The sequence below is a fragment of the Xenopus tropicalis genome, chromosome 5 (genome assembly GCF_000004195.4).
Source record: "Xenopus tropicalis strain Nigerian chromosome 5, UCB_Xtro_10.0, whole genome shotgun sequence".
NCBI classification, from domain to species: Eukaryota; Metazoa; Chordata; class Amphibia; order Anura; family Pipidae; genus Xenopus; species Xenopus tropicalis.
In genome coordinates this window covers 92,331,786-92,351,600 of record NC_030681.2, presented here as the reverse complement: position 1 = coordinate 92,351,600, position 19,815 = coordinate 92,331,786, and the positions used below count along the sequence as shown (strand labels likewise).

General features: G+C 34.2%; 1 protein-coding gene across 18 annotated transcripts in view; it reads left to right on the top strand.

Annotated features, from left to right (window-relative positions):
• rims1 (regulating synaptic membrane exocytosis 1) overlaps nt 1-19,815 on the top strand; it is a 198,829-nt gene that overhangs the window by 113,870 nt on the left and 65,144 nt on the right. For 8 of the 18 annotated variants that reach the window (XM_031901439.1, XM_031901443.1, XM_031901429.1 and 5 more), the window contains 7 exon segments: nt 647-800; nt 1,796-1,921; nt 3,864-3,926; nt 6,484-6,561; nt 9,451-9,540; nt 12,705-12,776; nt 16,057-16,160. In XM_031901439.1, the coding sequence (XP_031757299.1) occupies nt 647-800; nt 1,796-1,921; nt 3,864-3,926; nt 6,484-6,561; nt 9,451-9,540; nt 12,705-12,776; nt 16,057-16,160 (687 nt within the window). 18 annotated transcript variants of the gene reach the window in all.

Here is a 19,815-nt window from a genome sequence, read left to right as displayed (position 1 = left end):
TCCAGCTCATAAACAAGAATTATGGGAACATCTGAGATAACACTAACTAACACATGATAATAATAAAGTCTGAACATTGTTGCTTTTATTCTCAAATTGCGGTCTTTATAAAAATATTTATTTGTATTATTTTTTTCACAAACACATTTATATTTTATTACTTCATCCCACAAAATGATGTTTCCCTTGCTTTATGAGAGTACTTCTCTTTGTCTTTTTTAAGCTTGAATGCTTTCATTCACACATTTTAGAGTAACTGAGACGCACAACAGCATAAACCTGTTCTTACAAAATTCAGTATAGATTATAGTCACAATAATGAATTTCTAGCCAACATTATTTGTTCCATGTTGTCTGTAAGCAAATCATTTTAAGTGTATTTATTGTCTGTATATTGATAATGAGTTTTTTATTATGTATCTTAATAAAGAACATAACATATAATTTATTTTTGATAAACCCATTGCCATTTATTAAAAACTTGCCAGCTCTGTCTGTGTTATCACCATGTATCTAAGTGTTGAAAGAGCACATTTTGTATCAATGTTTAACAGTATGTATATCCGTCTATTTGCTTTTAAAGATCAAGTTGCAGATTTATCATAGTTTGAAAATAATAATTCCTTTCTTTGGCATTTATTGATAGGCTCAAGGTCTAATGCTAGAGAAAGTAGATCTACTACATTAACAGTGCCAGAACATCAAAGACCAACTCATCACCGCTCACGTTCAGTATCTCCACACCGTGTTGACGATCAGGGCAGGACCCGTTCACGTTTACCAAATGTGCCATTACAGAGGTACGCAGTGGCTGTATCACACTGCCTGTGCAGAAAGGATTCGGTTTTAATGCAAGCAATTGTTGTTTTTATATATTTGATGCTAGTTATACCTCTTATACCGTCCAGCAAACATTCTTGTCATAATCTTGCAATTGTATTGTTATACAAATACCTTACATCTTTATTATATCTGTATATTAAACTGTATTGAATATATTAAACTATATAGAACAGGATACCTATATATTAAACTAACAGAGCTCATACGTAGAGCAAACCTACTATAGCTCCCCTTCACTTGCTTTAAGATTGAGGGCCATATTCAGTCAAGATAACAATTGTTGAATTACAAATTTTAAATAACTAATAATTTAATAATATATAATTATAATAACTATTAATTTTGTGACATAACACATGAGATTGTATTAGAAACAACTGATCGACTAGAAATAAGCATTGACTCCCTAATTTAAGCAGTCGATCAATATTGATTTTCAGATTCTGACATATTGAATCCTTTGAAAACTAATTTTAAGTGTCAATTTTGAAAAATTCAGTTACACCGTCCTATCAAATCAATTACTCTCAATAGTTGGATAGAATTGTTACGATTCACTAAAAAAGATTGAATGGCATTAGTTGATTGATAAATCATCAATCATGGCAGCAGACATGATAGCAGGGGCATAAGATTTGCTATAATCCTCATAAATTGTGTTGCTGGGCCTTTAGTAACAATATCCAGCATATTTTGGTTTGCAGTTTGAAAGCAAACATCTGACCAGGTGTCATGGGTTAGTAGAAACATTTGCTCCTAAGATATAACCCGTAGCAACCAGTCAGTTAACTTTGTTCAACCAGCTGCAGCTAGAAGAAAGAAGCAGTGTTACTGCTCAGATTTAGTAAAATATTTTGCCATGGGTTACTGCTCAGTTAGTACATTTTGTGTCTAACATACATGTTACAAAGGGATACAATTTGCTTATGAGATCTTCTCTGAAAATATTTAGAAGCCTAGATGAAATCCATCAAATGAGACGATCACGTTCTCCAACAAGACACCATGATGCCTCCCGCAGTCCTGTCGATCGCAGGTCAAGGGACTCAGACAGTCAGTATTTGTCTGAACAAGAAAGGTATTTTGCTTTGACTAATACAGATAATTTGATATTTAATATATAACAACATATTTACTTCATTATACTTTGGGGCATAGTTATCAATATTCGAGTTTGAAGAAAAAATGGCAGTGATGCTAGGCGATTTATGAAAAAACTTGAACTGAACCATTGCATTAGCATTTTGTCTCGGGAAAAGTTGGCCGCCAGAGAGATTCATATGCTCTAATTATTTTCAATGAGGCTGAAAATCTCAAATGTTTTATTACACTGTAAAATAAATAAAGTTGTTAGAGAATATTCCCTTTGAATACCATAGAACCTTCTCAGATTTTACTTTCTGAGTTTTTTCTGTCATCTTTTCACATATCTTTTCTCTTTAATAAATCCTGACTATTCAAGGTTTCTAAATAAAACTCACGTAATAAAAAAATGCGCTGAAAAAATGCAAACACAAATATTTGTGTAGGTTTTTTTAAACTCAGTTATTGATAAAAATTTTTTATAGATTGTTTAAATTTATTGTCATGTTATAGTTCTTATTTTGATCCACTGTGACTGCAGTTATGACCTACTTTTTATGAATGTTGAATATTAGAATATTTGTCTGAATAGACAAATTGAATTGTTACACTTGGATGCACATCCAGCACTTTGCCTTGAGCTAAAAATATATATCGTGTAACTGTTTGCAGCTGGTTCTGCTCCTACATCCTTTCTCATCTTATTCTAAACTATTCATATATTGGTGTCAGTAACCTGACAGTGGTGCCATTAAGAGCTGAAGCCTTTGCAGCACTAGCAGTCTAGCTGGTGGTGTTAGTTACTGGTCACTGCCTTTCATTGCACATCCAGCACTTTACTAGAAAATGCTAACTGCTGATTGACTGTGGGTTAACCAACCTGGTAAATTTTGCCAATTATCACTAATTACCCCAATTATATTAACCTTAGATTTATATGTCAGTTATGGTCGCCAATTGAAAATTAATGTTCATGCATAAGTACATTAAATGTACCATTCATTTTATTTTGCATTAGATATGTGAGAGATCCACACTCAATGACTAAAATGCCGTTATGAGACAATTATTAGTATACTATGACCAAAAAGTACAAAAAGGCATTCATGAGCTGCAAAAGCAAAATCGCCTTTAATGCAAGCTGTAATGCTATTGTCGGTTGACTTTATTAAATTATAAAAGCTGGGAACCTACTGTGCAAATTGTAAGGAAAATCAATAATATATCATAGTATCTAAATCAATATGTTGTATAGGGTAAAATCTGTTTAAATGTAATATACTATTTTTCTTTGAACTAAAGCTTAATTAACCTTGAAGTGCTACCATTTATGCCCTGAGCTTGTGTACCAGCCAAAGGCCACCACAGGCTTTTACTAGTAAGAATCTGTGCACCTGTAGATGCCGCCATTGCTGTAATGTTGAACAAAATATTTTGCATTTAAATTAGTGTTATGCTTCTAGAACATATTAAACTTCCTGTCGTGAGCTTGTTTTTGTCAGATACATTTATATGGGGGGGCATCTGTTGCTATACCTGAACATTAGCACAGTTCAGAAACTGCAACATTTTGATAAACTTTGATCTTGAACTTGTGTCTTTAGTTAGCCCGTTAATACCAAACCCATCTGAAATCTGTAATATCCTTTTAAGTCTAGTATAGTATCCTTTAAGAACAAGTTGTTGCTTAATTCTGTGGGCAAACACGCTCACCAAAGTAAGCAACTGCCACATGCATTTCTAATGCCAGATGTAGGTATCATTAAACCTGATGTAATTTTTGTCAGCGTGCCCTCTAAGCAGCTGAGCTTATTTGTGTATTAATCACAAGAAGTTGGAGCCTGAAATATGTTGTGCACATCTGAGATCTTTTGAATTGTTTGTGCATCAGTGCGTCTCTGTTTATCTTTCATTCACTGCTATTCCTGTGTACCCAGTGAACTCCTTATGCTTCCCCGGGCAAAACGTGGACGAAGTGCAGAGTGCCTACATACCATCAGGTACAGTAAATTAGCCAGTATGTCCTTGATTGAACTTGTTTTACAACATAGATGTAGTAACTGACCTGAGTGGCTAGCTTGATAACTATAATGAATTGGCATTGTTATTTTATATAGTGTAATTATTTCCATCCAGTACAGTTGCATCACAAACTCATACAAACAAAACAGACCCCTGGGACAATTCAAATCTCTTTATTTATTTCCCTCTGAAATAGTGAAGGCACAATGGTCTATGCCACCAAACTACTTACAACCTGGAATAAGCTAAAAATAGATGTAATTGTTTTTGATGAAGCAAACTACATGGACTAAAACTAAGCGTCCCCACAGGCTTAAATATGATTTCTTGTTTGTTCCTTATGTTTTTTTATTCACCCAAGCACCTTGGTCACCTTGATGAAAGTATGACTGGAATTGAAAAGGTCAAATCTAGCCATTAATACTGCAGGCACCAATTTTGTGAAACACCAAGGCCCATTAAACATGAGCAAGGCATGAGCTGTTTTTAGATCAGGCATCCAAGTTTCAGGATTGAATGATCAATTATTGTTTGTATTTTGTCCTTCTCATTCTTCATTTAAATCAGTTTTGAAGAAGTTAAGAAACATATAAAATGTTTTTGGGAATTTAATTTTTGATTTTTTTTTTTCAAGAGATGCTCGAGTATGTATTTGTTACAACTTAAAAAACAGCTTTTCTGTAAATACATGCACTCAATTGTATGTTTCTCAGGTTTTTGCACCTCTGGGTCAAACAAGATATCTGATTATTAATGCTTTAGATTCCTGTCCCTCAGATTCCTTGTACAATTAAGGAATCCCTATTTCTTTTGCCAGAAGTTTGTTTTCCCCTCTCTAGTAATGCTAATCTGTTAAAAGATAAAATTACTTAGTTTAAGAACAGTAAAAAAAATGTTGTGCTTGAATACCACTATTTAGCAAATCACCTCCTTTTTTATTTTATCCATAAAACCATATCCTATTGATTCTTACACATTTCTGTCTGTCGATAATTAAACATTTATAGGAAACTAGACTGAGTAACACATGTTAGTATTTTGGTAGCTTATGTAGCTTGTACATCCTGAGATATTTTCACAGTAATAATGCCATTTCTGTCTCCAATAGGCTAGATGACACATGCAAACTCAAATATGCTTATCTGTATTGTTTAGCAGGCCTTTATTTTTATGTTAAATTTTATGTGACATTTACTATGTGTCTTATTTGGCTGTAAAACTATTATTATGTAATTATGGAGTTAATGAATGAATAATACTTAGAATAGGATGATAGCCAGAACTGTATATTTTGCATTTATAATATCCTTACAGGTAACCATTTGAACTGTTATATATATTTTTGCTGGGAGTATTATACATTGTGTTCTAATAAAACAGCATGCAGTTTTTGCTGGAATTTGCTTTCGGATATAGTCTTAAAAGCCATTGTGCTTGGATAGAAAACAATACATACCTTGACATTCCGTGCCATTGGAATCCCTATATCACAGATTTAAAAGCAGGACTAATTTTTTGTACTCCTATTTTAAAAGGGGGTAATTATGTAATTAATTATGTTCATTTACTATTTTTTAATGTAGCAGTGCTCTGTTATTCTCTATATTTGAATCTCCATATTTCATAAAACGTTAAGTGCTTCTATTTTAGTAAAACTCTAAATTAGCCACAGAGTAGTAAGGTGTGTTAAAATAAATTGCTTATTCATTCTGCTTTCTCTTGTAGAGCATTGGCTTTAATGCTAAGCACAAGTCTAGAGTATGTTCCATGAAGTACAGCAATATGGCCATTGTAAGCCAGCATAGAAATGAAAATGGTGTTTAAGAAAATATATTGGCCTATATAAGCACAGAAAGGGTCAACAGCATTTTAAGAACTAAGACAAAAATGTTTCCTAAGAACTGCAGAGCACATATATCCTATTTTAGGAGTGGATAATTGCCTAGTGCCAGCTAACCAAATGTAACACACCTGCTGGCATTTCTGTGTAGTACCCACTAAAGCCCAAGCCTAATGGGCACTGCAAAAGTCCTACATTAATAGGATGTATTAAATGCTGTATATCTATATTTTATATACTACACATTTCATGATCTCATGCAGTAATTCAGACTTTGCAATAAATAGTACTAAAAATAATCAATCTTTTTTTTCTGTTTGTTGTAGACTTAAAATTTAAGTATATTATTTTCCATAATTTTAGGTTTACTATTTTTTTTTTTTTACAAACGGTAAAAAAAAAAATATCTCTAGCAAGTGAAAGTAATCCTGTTTCATTGTGACATTATTTATCAGTCAGTTTTGCAGTGGAATTATAGTCATTGGGATTATAAATCTTAAAAATTATTACTGCTTGGGCATAACACTCAGATTTGCAGCCTTCATCACCACCTCATTAATTTTCCATCGTAAGTCATTTATTGCAGTGTGAAAATAAAGATGTCACCAAAACCATTAAAAAGTATTATGTCCTATTTTGTTGAAGTATTATTGCATTCTCTTTTTTGTGCTCTCTTGTGTTCTGCTATACACAAGAAATACTGTAAGGCACAGTAAAACATTACCACCCAAGATGCCTTTACTAGAGTATGGTTCTCACTGGAGACTCTACAGGTAAGAACTGTGTTGTGGAGTTTCCGTACCAAGTAATGTGGTCCATGTTATTCCAAAAAACAAGAGTGAGAGTGCTAATGTGGTTATCTGTACATGACCTTTGTGCTAGCTTTGTCAGTATATTGTGTATATTGTATGTAGTGTATACCTGTTTTTGTTACTAAATATAATTAACAGAGTTTTCCATGTAATATGTTAGAGATAGTAACCTTTCAAGGAAAAGATTTATGTAATTTGTAGGACTTTTCTGGATCAGTAAAAAGAAAAGAAATGAAGCAGATGTTCAATTACAATGTTATAATAAATTAAAACAATCAATTTTGATATACTGAATAACAGTGTTTGTAAGAGTCGCCTGTTTTGCTCTCATTATGTACACAACAAAAAGTGTAAAATAGGGGAAGTTACAAACACTAGCGCACATTTGGTTGCTAATGGAACTGCAAGACAGGCAGCCAAGGACCATGGGCAGTGTAGCTCACACCTCTGTCCCTAGGAAATCAGGTATTTGAGCTGTATTACATTTTGATTGGGCATCTGGAAAATCACACTATACTTTTACTTAGCAAGAAAAGCCCTGCAATATATATATATATATATATATTTTTTTTTTTTTTTTTACTGTTTATACTATTGTATATACCCTGTATATTATTAATTATACAGAACTCTTCAGCTAAATGCAATACTAAATGCTACACAATTTTTTCAAAGTTCAAAGAATTATTTTTTTTTAAGCTTATTAAATGTATGTATTTTACTTTTAATAATCAGTTTAAAAATATATCATTAGAAAATAACCAAAGAATCAATTTAGGAGTCTTGGTTAATTTTTGGGTTTGAGGTTGTGAGGTTGAAGAGTGCTGTCAAGTTCATATTTCTACATAGTGTTAACTTCTAAAAATTAGTAATTTTTGTAGTTTGTGCAGATACACAGATATTACATTTCTAGCAATTTGTAATGAGTTTCTGTCTTTAAGGCATCTGTTTCAGGAAACTATTAAAAACGAAATAATTTAGCATTGTTAGCACATTTAGAAATGTTGTAATCCATGTGTATATTGATAGGTAGAAAATATTTTTATAACAGATGATATTTAAACCATTTTTTGTTTTTTTATCAGTCATTTTCACTCATTTTGCTGTGATTTTATACAGTTTATTTTTCTCTCAACGTTCTTTTTTATTTTGTCACGCTCTTCAGCAAAGCTTTGTCATTTCTGCTAATTAATCCCTGAAGTTAGTCAGTTGAGAGCACACAAATATTTATTGAACCTATAGATATAAATTTGAAAATCCCTTTTCTTTACTCTGGGAACTATTTATTAACCTGTGTTAAATGTTTTACACAGGAAAAAAAAACAGTGCTAAAAATGAGTGGTGTATTTTCTTTTATGCCACTTGGTCACCATAATGCCTGGTGATGAGGTGGTAATGATGGGTAGCGATGAGCAAAATTTTTTGCCAGGATATTCGCAGCATATTTTCGCAATTCACCATTGGCGAATTGTTTTGTGAAACGTCAGCAAAAATCTGCTGTGGAAAAAAGTTTCAGGGTCGCATCAAAGATAGGTGTGGGTGCGTAAAAAATAGATGCAGTCAAGTGAAAATGGACACGGTCAAAAACAGGCGCGGTCACGGCAAAACAAGACACACGGGACAAACACGTTTCGCACTTTTTTTCTATTGTTTCGCAAATTTTTCAGCAAAACGAAACGGAAGATTCGTTCATCACTAATGATGCCCGTTTTATTTGATCTCAAGTCTTTACACAGTAAGATAAATAGACCCCATGGTTAATTGTACAACTCACTGCTGGCATTTGCAAGCTAACATACGCTGGCAGAGAGGCATTAAATAAGTAGTTGGCCTTAAGGTGGCCCCTATGCAATGTAATTAAACTTGAGCCATTGGATCTACATTGCCAAGAGAAGGTCGGTAGCATTTTGTCATGTCTGTTCTATAATAAAGATCCCTCAACAGTTCATATAATTGTTGGGAAAAAGTTAATATAATAAGCAGTTGGCCCACAAACATTAAAAAAACAAAGAATGCTCACCTGCAGTATTTTTCATGCCTTGTCCTTAAACTCATGTGTTTATACAGCCATTTAAAGGGGGGGGGGGGTCACATAAAAATTGACTTGTATTGACTTAACTTTATATTTTATAGACCAAAGAAATCTAAGTAACCTTTAACCATTACTTTCTGTTTTGCCTTACTTTAATCCAGAATTTAAAATTGCACCTACCTAATATCAGAGAGCCTAGAGACTTCTGGTTCTGTAGCCATATTTGTCTCAATATTACTTATTAATTACAATAGTACTTAACTTTCTGTCTGATATTCAGATCACCGTATATTTGCTGGAGTAAGTGAACCTGGCAACTAGTAGTGCAGATGTCAAACAGGGGAAGACCAAAGACTAAAATAAGTTGAAATATAATCTAAAAAATATATTTATAGTTTAGTAAAATACTTCAAATATCTTCAGCATACTAAAAAATGCTTTTGTGAAGAACTACACCTTTAAAGCTTCAGTAGTCATATATTTGTGCTATTAACAGATTTTTAAACGATGTAATAAATATTTTTCATCCAATATCTTTCTTTAATACTTTAAATTAGACATACTGTCTAAAAGGCCTAGGCATCAATGTTCAGAAATTCACATCTCCATAATTAAGAATGCTCATTTTCAGGATGGAGCACAACCATGTTCCTAAAGCCAGAAACTAAAATTGTAAATTCATACTAACTTTCCATCTTTACATTAATACAAAAAAGCATTATTTTTTTGATTTTCTATCTAACATTGTTCCCCTTTCTTTGTTTTTCTTTCCTATTCCTCTTTCTCTTCTACCACTGGATGCAATGCACTGGCACTAGTGAACTGCAGCCCTCCCTTGACAGGGCTAGAAGTGCTAGTACCAACTGCTTGAGACCAGATACTAGTTTGCATTCACCAGAACGAGAAAGGTATAAAACAGACTTATTCATTCTTATCCCGTGTGCTTGTGCTTTTTTGTTTTTGTCATGTCATTGTAATTATGCTTTTTTTGTTTAAATCTTTGTCATACCGTGTGCCTTGTTGTTCATAATTGCTTTTTATTTCTGAACCAGAAAATACTTTTTGTTTTTTATTATCAGGTAGTTTAGTGGGGTACAACTGTTGTCTTTTAACTACTCTTTTTTTCTATGTTACTGGCTTTGCTATTTCAGGTAATGAAATAACTAATATGTCAAAAAAACTTTAGATCCACTTTTACCCTATTAACTGGGGATACGTGTGGTGATGCCTACTAGGGGTTAAGTCATTTTCAACCAAATTGGATAACAACAACTTTGTGTTGACACTGCCCAAAATCTAATGAGAGCCCATTTTTGGTATACATACAGTAGCTAAAAATGGAAAATGACCCTCATCAATTAGACAGACCTTGGTAACCAAAAAAAAAACCCCAATATCTGTACTGTGGCATTTAAATTGATTTGGCCAGTTGCAGCAAAAAATGCACATGTACTTTGTTTATAGAATATATTTGATTTGTAAGCTTCTTCAAATAAAATAACTCAAGACAACATTAGTCTTAATTTAAATAAGACTCTTTATCCTGTTAGTGTGTTGTGATCACTTATTAATTAAAAGCGGCGTTTTAAAGTGCATCCATTGACATGGCTCCCGCCTATCAAATTAACACATTACCGGCATCTGTCAATCAAATAGGAGGGGAGCACCACCTCCTCATTAGTTTCACAGAATCATTTTGCCAGTGTCCAGCGAGAGGCAGGGGGAGCTAAAACAAAAAAGGAAAGAAACATTAATCTTTACAGGCCTCCATAGGCTATCTTCTAAATCTGCCACCCTATGCACCAGCCCATGGATGCCTATATAGAAAATAACATCCTGAGAACTAAATTCATTAGCACCTTTAATGGCAAACTCTATAACATTTATATACATGGTATTTTAACGCAAACACAAAATATTTAGAAAAGTATTTTAACGGGATATTGCATTTAATGGAAAGTATGTATTTTTTGCTGTTAACAATGTTACCTTTCTTCATAAATGCAATAAGGTGGAAGTGGACAAAGTAAAAAAAATGTTGTTATAACAATAATCATGGTTTATGTTGAAATGTCTGCACCAAAAGAAAGGCTCATTTACTTATGGTAGTCCAAAGTGCTAAGTGCATATTTTCCTACCTATGTTCCATAAAGAAGTGCTCTGCATCAGTGTGCCTGTTGCACATTGTGCACAGTGCATTGGGGAACAAAAGGAGCCATGCCCATGCTGTGCCTAGTGCAGTGATCCCCATTCTGTGGCTCAAGAGCAACATGTTTCTCACCACCTCCTTTGATGTTGTTCTCCATGACCTTAAAGCAGGTTGCTAGTTTTAAAATTACAGGTTTAGAAGAAGGTTTTAGACGCATAGAGACCTAAAGAAAATAGTTTACTGTAAGCAGAGCCTCCCCCAGGTTGGCAGTATACATGGGGCTAACAAAAATCAAATCACAGCACTTATTTGGCAGCATCCAGGAACTTTTTTCATGCTTGTGTGGCTCCCCAACACTTTACATTTGTGTGTGTGGCTCGTGGGTAAAAAAGGTTGGAGACCCCTGGACTGGTGGATAGTATGCTAGTATGGAGGCAGCCCTTACATTGTATATTAAACTTGTACCCAAATGTGCACTATTCACTACCATGACCAAATCTTTTTGCCTTGGATTTGGAATTGGATTGGATTTGCACTGACTTGGGGTTGGTACAGCTACTGCATTGTGCATTGTTGGTAAATGCAATGCAGATTTGTAAAATAGTTCTTCCATTAAATAGCAAGAATGCAACCCTGTTTGTCCTTGACAACAACAACCAGTATGTCTTGATAATATGTTAAAATATTCTGGGATTTGTAGTCTAGCAATAACAGAGTAAAGTGTGGTTGAGCCAAGCAGTGCAGCGGGGCTTAGCATGTCTTTAATTATGTAAATCATTCCTGCTTCTAAAAAACACAAATATTATGTAGGATCTTTGCATTTCCCCCCATGGCCATTGTGTTTCTGGTTAAAGGTAAACCATGTTTCAAAAGTTATACAAGATAAATGTAGGCAACTAATCAATTTATATTATTTAAATACATCAACAGTATATGAAGTTTTTGAATTAATATTTACAAGCATATAATCAGATAAGCTTAAATGCAATGCAAAATGTTACATTATATTATAGCTAATTTATTGTATTTCTTAAGGGCTTATTTATGTTCCCAAGTGCAGTGAGCATAGTGCAATGTTTTTTCCCCACAATGTAACAATTTTTCCCCACAATTCCAGCATCATTAGGGATGCAAAGAGTTGATTCTCTTGACGCAATTGCACTGTGTCTACTGCAATTGTGTTGATTTTACAAAATGGCCGCAACTGCACATGTTCTTCATTGCAAATTGGCATCATTTTGTGTTCGCTTGCATCATTTCTGGTGTTCAGCAAGCGAGTGACGTGTGCATCCCATTCTTTTGTGCTGCAACCAATGACACAGGGCATTAAGGAAACCTTGGAGCTATCACCTGGTCCGGGAGTGGCGGTACCTCCAGGGTTTTCCTATGTCAATAGGTAGAGCGTCATCTGATTTGGATCAGAAGGCAGGGAGGACTGAGCAGCGCTAAGCACAAGTATACAGAGGTGCATGGAACATATTTTGACACAAGTACCTTTAATGAAAGTGGTGTTCGCACAACTCACTGCGGGGAAAACCACAAGTTGCCCCTCTGCACTTGTGGACAAGTAAAGTGAGTATGAGTTTGTACCACAAGCAATCTCAACTACAGTCTTTAATGGGCACTTATAGACCAGAATATTTCTTAAACTTATTTTAGTTTAGGCACCTGGACATAAAAAAGGGAAAATCTCATTTGTCTTTGGCCACCACAATCAATCGTTCTATTAAATATTATTTACAATGGCTGGGGTTACTCAAGCACTCTCCTGTACATATACATTTGTTTATTTTTCTTTTTGTCAATGCTCATTTCATGATATGTGATATACTGACTGTGCGTAAGTATGGGGTTCCATTCTTCATTACAGCATTTTTATTTCTGTTTTTTTGTTCATTTCTCTACCGGCCCATTTCATCTCAGGCAGCCCAGAAAACTGGAAAGATCTAGCAACCAGAAACAAAATAGGAAAAGCACTGTTTCTGAAATAGAAAGGTAGGAGAGTCTTAATTGATATACCTTTGTTTTGCACTTGATAGCGCACTGATATTGATTATAATGCTTTAGTTTATCAATTCCAGCATAAAGATTTTAAAACGTGTGTAATGTACTCCATATTGCTATTATGTTTTACTTTAATAAAGCAGGATTATTATACACGCATATACTGTGTAACTTATTTAGTTCTCCCAACTACACAGAGGATATTACAATAATGTTTACAGAAAAATTACATTTAATATCTATTAATAACATCTATGCTGTATAGATGGGTTGGTACCCTTGATATTGCTGTTGTCTCAGCAATCAATATATATATCTTGTCATTTGGTTTTTGATTGTATTTTATATAATTCTGGAAAATAATTGTCTTAAAGTTTCTTCTCAATATTGCAACTATATGAAACAGTGAAACTATATGGAGACATAAAGATTATATTTTAATATGGAAAAGTAAAAATTAAAATTTAGTTGGCAATCCACCTGCAAACCAAAGAGCTACTGACCTCTACCATTCATGAGTAATCGGTTGTGGTCAGGGTTTACAAATGTATGCATCTTTGACTGTTTATCCTTTCCTTACCAGGCATGAGGTAAGGGGTAGGGAGAAACCACAAGGACCTTTTTGCCATAAATGATGCACATAAATTGCTGTTTTTGGTAACTTAATACTGTATATTGCATATGGGTGAGTGCAAAGGAGCTTTTGTCTTTGTATAAATTGCTTCCTGGGGACTGTTTTGGCACTCTCTGACAAGTAAGTTTCATTGGAAGCAGCTAAATAGCTACTTTTATTCAACATTTGCTGTTGTGGACAGGTCTTTCTGCTAACACCTGTGTGTGTGTGAATGTGGAATGTAAAACTTCTCTTCACTAGCAAAATGTATTAGTATGTAGGCTTTCATATGAAAAGTGCAAAAATGTTCTGTTGTAAAACCCTCCATCATTGTTTTGCCAATTATTCCTCTAGTTTATTAAATTGGATAGGTCATATTCCCTATAGTGTCTCACATGCAAATTTTACCATTGTTTTTAGGAGTTGCAATAAGTTTCCCAGAAAACAATTATCATATAAAACTAAATGCAGTAATACTGGTTGTATAATTGTAGCACTGAAACACCCATCCTTCTTTTACACTGAGACTGAAGGCATTTTAATTTAGAGCTTCTGGCACTATACAGGTTAATAGCCACCTAGTTTTCTATGCTCATATCAGGTTAGAGACTAAACTGCCAATACTGTGTATTCTACCTATTATCATTATTTTTATTTTTAACACATATAATTAAAGTGCCACATATTCTCCAGCACTGTATAATACATTTACTCTTAGTGCCTTTAAATAAGAGCTGTCACTCATATACCATATACTGTCACCCAAACTGTAGTAGATTCTTATTAAGTAAGTTGTGCCAATATGTTTTTTCTGTTTTATCTGTTTGAGCCATAAATGGTTTATAAGTGTGCCACTTTATAGCATAATATATAAAATAATAAAGGATATTAGTAAAACAGAATCATTAAAAATGTATTGCCTTTTTAAGAATTGTTTACAATAGCATAACATCAGTTTATTGTAACAGGAAATTAGGGTTGAAGCTTCACATCCAGATATTCTGATTACCAGTAATATTGTAATAAATACACAAAAGAGCCAAACTAGTTGTGGGAAATGTATAACCAAGCTCTACAGCACTACTTTTTCTTTAGGGTTAGCCAGATAATTAAAAGGTCATAGCTACAGAATGTTCAGATGGAATGTTAGCATATTAGAGGCTAATTGGAGAATTTTGTTTGTGTGCTTTCTCATTTCGGACAACTCGGTAATACTTATTATAATGTTAAAATGTTTAACCATAAAGAGGATGTATTCAATAGGAAAAGCAGTTTGAGGCAGCCAAATTCATTTAGTTTGTAATAGCCTGTAATAAAGGGGGTTAACCTTTATTAATATTAATAATTTGTATTAAGTGACATTAATAACAAATATTAATATATATGCAGGATCAATGATTAAACCTTCTGATAAACTGTTAGTGAGCAATAACTTACACACACACAAGTAATAATAGAATCAAATAGATTTACTTATCTTTGTATGATTATAGTTACATGCATAGCCAGTTCTGCATCAATTCAGCACAATTGGGGAGCCCCACAAACTTTGGTGCAAGACCTTCAGGTTTCCGATAACCAATCGATGATCCAAATGTCCCAGCACTCGTTTAGGGAATCCTAGGCGAAGCGTGGTGGAGTCTCCCTTTTATACCAGAGTTGTTAGCAAAACCCCCAACACCATGTGCTGACTTGTGCAATATTATGTGCACACTTTTATCATGAGCAAAAGATCTAACCATACAATTTATTAGTAACCGTGAACACTGTACAATAGCTGTCCAAAAATCTGCTGCTTTTACTTGACTCAAATCTAAGATTTGATATATATCAAAGCATATGTATATAATGTAAATCACAAAATCAATAGAAAATCCACTATGCTACATTGTGGGTATTGACGAGCTAAAAATAATTGCTAAAATTATAGGCCAGAGATACTCTTGATTACTATCATAGATAATTTTAATTAGGTGACTTATTAATATCACTTTTCTTCAGAATTGCTTCTGTTGTCTTTTTAGTAGTATTTTAGCTCTGATGAGAGAGTTGTTGCCATTATAAGAATGAAGCAGAACGCTCCAGAGGAATAGCAAGTGACATTCCCTATTGTTCCTGGGGATGTATATTTGCATGAGATTTACTCAGCTCATTAACCTGAGAAGCAAAAAGTGCAAGACATACAGAGATTTCACTAGATAAAGTACACAAAGCAAAATAATTGTGATATTTGATTGTTTGCCAAACTTGTTTACCATTATTCCTTACATGATGAGTCAACGGTTTTAAGTAACTATTGCACAGCAATTCAACACTCAAACCTGAAATTCTGGCCAGCCATTGGCACGCACTAACTGACCCTCTCCTCCACAGATCTCTTGCTCTTGTGTATGCTTCTATAGTTAGAACAGATTACTAGTTCAGTGCCAGAATTTCCAAACATCTTATAAAGTATCTCTAGAATTTAGTACACAGGGTATAAAGTTTTCAGTTAACTGGTGAAGCAACAGGAGTCTTTTTGGTTACAATCTAACCACAGATTTTCTATTAAACATTACTGACAACATAAAAGTTTGTCTCTGTATATCTTTTTTTTGTTAAGAACGTATTAACAAAAAAACAAGACAATGATTTGCTTTGTAATCTTTCTTTCTTCAGAAATCACCAACTCGGAAGCCAGTCATCAGCTGATTCATCTTTTAGTAGTCGACGAGGAAGGCAGCTTCCACAAGTCCCAGTAAGAAGCAACAGTACAGAACAAGGTAGCCCATATCACCAGCCACACATACAAGCAGTGTTTCATGGTGTGGTTTAATTTAAATGTGTGTGGATTGGTGAATATTGTTTATTGACTGTGGGGTTTTCATTCTCTCTGTAAGTTCTTCTTTGAATCATTGAAATGTGTTTCCAGTTGGTGTGTTTGTTTCTCCGGCTTTATTCAATGTTGCACTTCTTTTTATCATACTACAGAAAGTGCTTGTTGTCATTGTTTCATCTGCTTATCATTGTTTTGCCTGCATAATTATACTTTGATATGTTTTTAACCAGCCGTGATGGATAAGAATTTAATACAGAAGCAAATGATTTATAATGGTCACTTTATTTAAGGGTTACACACTGCATATTTTGTTATTGTGCATTTGCCAAATCCTAGTAGGAAATGAATTAAGATATTTAAAACTGGAATGATGCCTGATTACTGTGTTCCTATTTTTTCAATAAGAATTGGTATAATTACCTATTCATACTGTTGGTCTTTAATAAAAAATGGTATATAAGACAAAAACTGTGAAAACAAAATAGGATCCAGTTGACTAAGCACATCTGGCAATATGATCTCTTATGCTTGGAAATTATTTTAGATAAAATTGAATATTCAGTGTTTGGAAATGACATGATACAGTGCTCTTTTGTTGGGTCTCAGTTGAAGGTTACAAGATACTTGATTTACTCAATTTATATTACCTTTCCCACCCCAAATAAATAGTTTGTCTTACAAATGTCAGTGGGGCAGATATATATTTGTTAAGGCTCCTGTTTTGATGATTGTGATGGATGGACTGAGTTAAATATATTGGCATTTATTACATTAATGTTAACTGATGCCCAGTTAACAGCCTGCTGAAAATGGGTATTTTAAGATGCTTTGTTTAGAAATGGTAGACAATGGCTACCAGGTAGTAGTGTTTGAAACACACCTACGTAACAGACTTGCTTTAAAAATTAATAAATCCTTTTATTTGTGCAAAATCACCATTTCCATCACATACTCAGATGCTTATCAAGATAAATAGATAAAGGGTCTGAGTATATGACTATGACATTGATTTTGCATAAATAAAAGGATTCTTTTTAGTGCTAAGTCCATTCTGTGGATATAGATATATATATATATATACTAGCTCTCACGATCCACATTCCCCCCCAGTAGTTCAAGCAATTTTCATCCGGGTGCTGCACTAGGTTGCACTACATCAACTCCCAATGTGCACGTGTGCACGCCAATCTTATTACAGACGGTTTATTCCATGGCTTACAGCATCAACATTTTGGTTCTGGTCTAGAACCTTAATCAAGGTTATTGACGAGGTAAATATAATTGCTAAGATTATTGGCCAGATAAACGCTTGATTGCTATCATAGCTAATATTAGGTGACTTATCAATATTACTTTTCTTCAGAATCACTTCTATTGTCTTTTTAGTAGTATTGTAGCTCTGCTGAGAGAATTGCTGCCATTATAAGAATGAAGCAGAATGCTCCAGAGGAATAGCAAGTGACATTCCCTAATGTTCCTGGGGATGTATATTTGCATGAGATGTACTCCGCTCATTAACCTGAGAAGCAAAAAGTGCAAGACATACAGAGATTTCACTAGATAATCAAAGTACAGAATCCTTCCCATGGAACTTTCCCATGTGTTTTCATTGACTTTATTTTGTTACCATTTGCATCTATTAGTACTTCTTTTTCCCTATATCTTCCCATTCCATATCTAATATTATCATAATTTTATTGATAGTAATTGTATTATGTTTAAAGCTTTTTGATGATATATATATATATATAAATGATTTGTACTATATTTATAGTTATAATATAGCTTTTAAAATGTTGGCGTAATTAAGTAGGGGTTAGCTAATTTAGATAAGTATTCAGTAAATGAAAACTAAACTTTATGTTGATAATTTGCATCAAGAAAAGGCTTTTTGACTTATTTAGGCTATCCCTTTTGTAGGGTCATATTTACATTGATCTTGCTACAGAAAAATTTCAGCCTAGTTAAAGCTTTATTTTATATAGATAATTATACTGTTATTGTTTAAGCCAATTTATATAGTTTAAGATAAAGTATAGTGTTTACTATCATGTGTTTATTGAGTTTAGTGTTTATTGAGAAAGATAAAAGAGATTCTTATTTAAAATGCTATTCTAGCTGTTAATCTCTTGTAATATATGCAACATCCACGTTCTGTTGGCCATGGAACATCTTTCGTGAAAACATGTTATCTTGGAGAATCATATAACTGTTTAGCATGATTTTCTGCCCCATAGACAATCAAATTAAATGTTATTTGTCCTTATACCTCCTTGCCCTTAATTAAGGACACACATTATCAGTCAGCATTGTTATGTAAATGAAATATTATATAGTTGTTTACAAATATAATCATTTGTACAAGATTATATAATATTACTTTTAAGTTCAAAACAGACTTTGTGATTAAGTTACAGGCTTTATTGTATGCACAGCAGAAATCTACAGATTTCCATCATGAATCTGCTAACAAAAAGCTAATGGTATAAGAAGAACTTGGTTTAACTTCTCCAAGGTTGTTAATGATATAAAAATGTGGTATCAATGGGGAAAATAATTTTTAACTATTTAAACAATTTCTGTTAGTTAATTCAGTTCTTGTCCTTGCTGAGTACCTTTCATATTATTTAATACAGGGGTCCTCAAACTTTTTAAACAAGGGGCAGTTCACGGTCCCTCAGACTGTTGAGGGGCCCCGCTGCGTCCTCAACCCTGGCTAACACCTGTCTGCCTCAGTGTGGTCCTCAGGGCCAGCGCGTCACATCACCGCATCACACTGGGTGACACTAATGACACAAGGGCCACTCTAAAGGTCCCCATACACTATAAGATCCGCTTGCTTGGCGATGTCGCCAAGCGAGCGGATCTTCACCCGATATCCACACCTACGGGTAGGTGATATCGGGTAGCAAGTAGCTTAAAAAAAAAAATCTGATCGGATTACATTTGCGGCCATGGGGCAGTCGGTTCGGGGACCGCATCAACGAGCCGATGCGGTCCCCGATCCGACTGGATATTCTAACCTGGCCGATCGATATCTGGCCAATTTCAGGCCAGATATCGGTCGGCCAGGCCCCTCGTTTCTGCCCCTACACGGGCCATTAAGCTGCCGATATCGGTCCAAGGGACAGATATCGGCAGCTTCTATCGGGCCGTGTATGAGACTTTAAGGGAGACAGGACGCAGCGGGGGCCGGGTAAAGGCCTTGGGGGGCCGTATCCGGCCCATGGGCTGTAGTTTGAGGACCCCTTATTTAATAGTTTAATTCTCTTTATATCTATTTAATGGTAAAGTTTGAATTTTTGGTTTTCATTTACATATATCCTACTTAAACAATATAATGTTTAGATTTCTTTAATGGTGTAGCCTTGGCATGGGAGTATGTAAATGTATGTAAAAATGCATGCTGTATGGGTGTACTTACCAGCTCCTTACTTACTTTATCACCCATAAAACAGTAGATTAGAAAGAAGTTGGCTGCTTTTATAATCTTCTATCTACAGGCGGTACTTGGTCTGATATCAGTGTTATTGTGTATATAAAGTTCTGTTTTTCACTGTTTAACACCTGGGAATAGTTTGTAGCCTTATTGTTTTAGA